Source organism: Enhydra lutris, unplaced genomic scaffold (genome assembly GCF_002288905.1).
Source record: "Enhydra lutris kenyoni isolate GAN:26980312 unplaced genomic scaffold, ASM228890v2 scaffoldscaffold68, whole genome shotgun sequence".
NCBI lineage: Eukaryota > Metazoa > Chordata > Mammalia > Carnivora > Mustelidae > Enhydra > Enhydra lutris.
This window is the reverse complement of record NW_019154152.1, coordinates 7,129,103-7,134,884: the sequence shown is the minus strand read 5'-3', so window position 1 is coordinate 7,134,884 and position 5,782 is coordinate 7,129,103. Positions and strand designations below refer to the sequence as shown.

Here is a 5,782-nt window from a genome sequence, read left to right as displayed (position 1 = left end):
ACTACAATTTGCATTCTGTACTTGTTCTAACTTTTCTTGAACTTCCTCAAACATGTCTTTTTATAACTTCCTGCTTTACATTATCTATTTTTTCAAACTCTACCTGAAACTTTTAAGGATCTTTCTGCTTACAAGGTAAACTTATGACAATGGTAATAATAAGTGGTAGAGTTTTGTTTCATTCTCTGACTCATTTTTTTTAACTCACTGTTTCAGTACATTTTTATTCAACATTCAGCATGTGTCAGACTCTGTTTAGGCCCTGAAGACACAGTGCTAAAGAAAATAGACAAATTTCTTACCTTGGGGAATTTATATTCTAGTAAGAAAGAAAATAATAAAATAATACTCAAAAACTTCCACTGGCTTCAGAGAGGGGAACCCTCCTACACTCTTGGTGGGAACACAAGCTGGTGCAACCACTCTGGAAAACAGCATGGAGGTTCCTCAAAAAGTTGAAAATAGAGCTACCCTATGACCCAGTATTAGCATAAATACTAGGTATTTACCCTAAAGATACAAATGTAGTGATCCAAAGGGGCAAGTGCACCTGAATGTTTATAGCAGCAAAGTCCACAATAGCCAAACTATGGAAAGAACATAGATGTCCATCAACAGATGAATGGATAAAGAAGATGTGGCATATGTATACAATGGAATACTATGCAGCCATCAAAAGAAATGAAATCTTGCCATTTGCAATGACATGGATGGAACTAGAGGGTATTATGCTTAGCGAAATAAGTCATTCAGAGAAAGATAATTATCATATGATCTCCCTGATATGAGGAAGTTGAGAGGCAATGTGGGAAGTTTGGGGGGTAGGAAGGGAATAAATGAAACAAGATGGGATCAGGAGGGAAACAAACCATAAAAGACTCTTAATCTCACAAAACAAACTGAGGGTTGCCACAGAGAGGGGGGTAGGGAGCAGGTGGTTGAGTTATGGACATTGGGGAAGGTATGTGCTATGGTGAGTGCTGTGAAGTGTGTAAACCTGGCGATTCACAGACCTGTATCCCCTGGGTTAATAATACATTATATGTTAATTTAAAAAAAAATTTCCCCTGGCTTATAAAGTACCCATGTACTACTAGGCTAGCAAATGAGGAGTTCTTCCTCTGCTACCATGATTAGTCTGTGCCTCATCTGGAGAAAGACTACTCCACACAGACTCTGGCTCAATCTCAAATTACTCACCTTGGATATGAGAATATTTTGACAGAAAGGGTGTGAGGAATACCAAGCTAAGTGGACAACATTCTAGGAAACTTCTGTGAATAACCCAGACATTCTTTGTTTACTAGATATTTATGTAATCATATTGGGATTAGATGAAATCAACTGTCCTTCTTAAACTTGCCTATCACTCAACCAGTATAGCAGCCCCCTTTTCTGATTTTTTCCAGTGAACATGGGCTAACTCTAGATTCTTGAAAAATAGAAGACTTCGGGTGTGGACACCATAGATATGTGTGAATTATTCTTAAGAATTTATTGATACTTGGGGCGCCTGGGTGGCTCAGTGGGTTAAAGCCTCTGCCTTCAGCTCAGGTCATGACCTCAGGGTCCTGGGATTGAGCCCCGCATTGGGCTCTCTGCTCAGCAGGGAACCTGCTTCCTCCTCTCTCTCTCTGCCTGCCTCTCTCTACTTGTGATCTCTATCTGTCAAATAAATAAAATCTTAAAAAAAAGAATTTATTGATACAGAATAAAATAGTATTTACTACATAGGCATGTCCTCTCCACAAACTCTATAAATAACTCTGTGTGCTATGGAATTACCAGGGCCAGTTCAATCTCCTACACAGGGTAACCTTCCCTTCCCATGTAGCAAGGGCACTAGAAAGGGAGCACATTCTGAATTTTCACTCTAAAAATTTGTAAATGAAAAGGTAGACCCTGGGGTTCTGTTTGGATAATAGCAATCACACAACTAAGCAGATTGGCACCATTATACATTTATAATCTCCAATTTTAGCTAAACTTACATCACTCCTTCATATGTATTTTACTTGTCATTATATGGTAGGAAGAATAATGGTCCCCAAAGATGTCCGTGTTCTAATCCCCAAGACCTATAAATATGTTACCTTACACAGGAAAAAAGGGATTTTGTAGACAGAATTAAAATAAGTATCTTCAGATGGGGACATTATCCTTGATTTTATTTGGAATACAGTAACAGGAAATCAGAAGGTAAGAAGAGAATGAGCTTGAGATATTTATTCCCATGGCTTTCCCACCTCCATACACATATGTCCACAACTCCTGTCTCAAGGCTTTCTCTATAGAGCTACCCTCTCCATGTCCTAAGTTGTCCTTCAGGCCCAGGATTAGTATAAGCTTCTTTCTCACTCTTGCTAGCCCTGGGATGTCACTATTTCTTGTTAGTTTCAGAATCCTGTCTTTATGTTCATCTGATAGATAAAATACCCTTGTCCCTAATAAGGGTGTGAGAAGGACAGCAGAACTCATATATTCTCTTCATTGTACCCATGCTCTTCACTACCCACTTCAAACATACATAGATGCATGTGCCGGCCCACATACATCTAGCACCTAGCTCATAGTACGTGGCTAAGTAATGCTTGTTAATATATTGATTGTGTGATGATGCAAAAAGATTCATAAATACCAAAAGGTAAAGAGTTGGAGTAGGATCTGGGATAGATTGATAGTAATATTGAACATGATAAAAAAAAAAGATGGATTTTATAGGTTCCAGGGTTTATAAAATGTGAATGTTTCTTTCAGGATTTCCTAACTCCTTTTTTTTTAAGATTTTATTTATTTATTTAAGAGAGAGAGAGCAGGAGAGGGGACAAAGTCAGAGGGAGAAGCAGACTCCCCACGGAGCTGGGAACCCAATGTGGGACTCAGTCCCAGACCTCGGGGATCATGACCTAAGCCGAAGACAGTGGCTTAACCAACTGAGCCACCCAGGCATCCCAGGATTTCCTAACTCTTATGTGCTAAAACCAACAAGAAGGAAGGAGACCCTAGTTCTATTAGTCCATGAATTAATGTAAGATGGGGGGTGGGTCCACAACAAGGTCCAAGGATGAGTATCTTAACATATTCTGAACTTCCTGAGGAACTACTCAACAAATCATACAGGTATGGAACTCAGAGGTTCCTACAGTCAGTGGCAGATATGAAGACTGCATGGGAAATTCCTTGTTGCTACTTTCTTCAGAGCTCCCTTCACATCCTTGTTCCTCAGGCTGTAGATGAGGGGATTAAGCATGGGTGTCACCATTGCATAGAACAAAGACACCAGTTTTTTCTGTTCCTTGGAAGACTTTGGTGTCATGTAGGTCACAATTCCTGACCCATAAAAAAGAATGACCACCAGGAGGTGGGAGCCACAGGTAGAGAATGCCTTGAGCCTCTTCACAGCTGACTTCATCCTCACCACAGTCACTATGATGTGGCTATAGGACACCAGAATTAGGGAAACAGGTATGAGGAGAATCATGACACCCATGAGGAAAATGGCCATCTCTGAAGTGCGGGTGTCTGTGGATGCCAGGATCAACAGTGCAGGGGCCTCACAGAAGAAATGAGCAATACTATTGCTGCCTCGGTAGGGTAGCCTTAGTACAAAAGTGGTATCCACCACAGACACCAGAATGCCGCTGGTCCATGATCCTGCAGCCAGCTGGACACACACCCTCCACGTCATGACGCTAGGGTAATGCAGAGGGTTGCAGATGGCCACATACCGATCATAGGACATCACTGCCAGAAAGGCACACTGTGTGCATCCAAAAATGAGGAAGAGTATAAGCTGAGCTGCACAACGTGTGAATGAAATGACCTTCTTCCTGGATAGCAGGTGGACTAGGGCCTGAGGAACGATGTTGGTAGAAAAACAGAGGTCAGCCAGAGATAAGTTGCAGAGGAAAAAATACATGGGTGTGTGAAGCCGGGAGTCAGCCTGCACAAGGCACATGAGAAGCAGATTTGCAAGCACGGTGACCAGGTAGACACCCAGGAATACAATGAATAGCAGCTTCTGGGTGTGGGGGTCATCAGAGAGTCCCAGAAGGAGGAATTCGGTCACCTGTGTCTGATTTGATTGTCTCATAGTTTGTATTTTTTTTTTCAGTAAGAAGTCACCTCAGGCCAAACATAGGTCCATATAACCTATAAAATATATCAATCAGATTTGGAAGACTTTGGGATTGCTCTTAGTAATTACCAGCCATTCCAAGAATCCCCTTTATATAGAAGAGGATCAGGTTGCTTTAGTTGGAATTTTCAGTGTTGTAAAACTTAATACCCTTAGGTTGGTGCATTTCTTTTTAGTGTCATCTGCAAATGTAGAGTAGATCAAAAGAATTGTCTTCTTTATTCTGAATATGGTAATTTTAATAATAAAAAAGACTGAATTAATCTATAAAGCATGGCATTTAATTTCACTTTATTATCAGCTAAAACCCTTGAATCTTATGCTGCCATTGCCACATGTCCCCTGTCTTAAAATGGTGTTTGTTTATTTGTTTGTTTGTTTTGTTTTGATGCCTTGGTCATACAACTGTTGTTTCTTCCCTGAAAAGATGTCACTAAGGAATAAGAAATAAAAAAGAAGCATAGTGTCTTGCAAAACTGACATTTTTTGGAGAAAACTACCTGCTTTGAAAAAGCTCAGACACTCAGGAATAACTGGATAGTATGCCATAATCTCTGGTAATCCCATCCACAGCTTAGGCTGGAAATCTTAACCATCACTTAATTTCCAAAATAATAGACATACAATCACGACTTTTCCATTTGAAACCACCAATTTGACTAGTTTTCTGCGTTCAGACTAAACAGCACTTATCAACCACCTCTAGCTCATTATCACGCACTGCCTTGCATTATCAGTCTATTCATCCCAGAGTTTAAAAAGTTCCTTGAAAACTGTACATTTTTCATTTTATTTAAAGATTTTATTTATTTGATAAAGAGTGAGTGAGAGCACAAGTAGGGGGAGCACCAGAGGAAGAGGGAAGACCAGGTTCCCCACTGAACAGGGAGTCTGATGCGGGGCTCAATCCCAGGACCCCAAGATCATGACCTGAGCCAAAGGCAGACACTTAACCTACTGAACCACCCAGGCACCCCTATATCTTCTTCATTTTTGTGCCTTTTTTTTTAAAGATATGGCATAGGGGCTTATATGATTGATTATCATTAATTAAAGTTAATGAAAATAATTCGATCATATGGTTTAGTAGAGTTCTTTAAAAAGCCTACCACATTCTGATCTCACTAAGAAGTCAGCATAGGTTCTTGCTGACTTTGTTCCCCCACACAGGAAGAACAACCAACAATATTGAAGAATAAGACACCACTGAGAGAAGCCTAGATCATGGAGCTTCTGGGTTCTTCAGGGCTGAAGAAACCCCTGCACCACAGACACCAAGACAGATGGCATTACAAAGGTAAGAGAATATTAAGGAGGGCACATGTTGTGATGAGCACTAGGTGTTATAGTGCCACTACAGAATCATTGAACACTACATCACAAACAAATGACATACTATATGTTGGCTAACTGAACATAATAAAAATAGAAAGGTAAGAGATGCAGCTACACAGTGACTGCATTATCCTTCCCCCACGTCTGTGCAGGATCGTGTAGGGAGGTCTCTCCTGAGCTTCCTGTTGCTCTAGTAGGAAAAGAAAGCCCAGGGGAGACAATCTGCAGCACCCTAACATTCTCAGCTGCTTTGCGGGAGCATGTGCTCTGATCTCACACCACAGGGACTGCAGGGGAGTCAATGGGGCT

General features: G+C 40.8%; 1 protein-coding gene across 1 annotated transcript; it reads right to left on the bottom strand.

The window, feature by feature from the left end:
- Positions 1–3,145: 3,145 nt before the first annotated feature.
- On the bottom strand, positions 3,146–4,093 carry LOC111159547 (olfactory receptor 2D2). The gene has a single exon (XM_022522076.1). It carries the CDS (start codon positions 4,091–4,093, stop codon positions 3,146–3,148), a length of 948 nt encoding a protein of 315 aa, XP_022377784.1.
- Between the last annotated feature and the right edge of the window lie 1,689 nt (positions 4,094–5,782).

Bases quoted from the DNA above. Each gene is read 5' to 3' on its own strand.
- LOC111159547 (XM_022522076.1), bottom strand. From the start codon at position 4,093: ATGAGACAATCAAATCAGACACAGGTGACCGAATTCCTCCTTCTGGGA.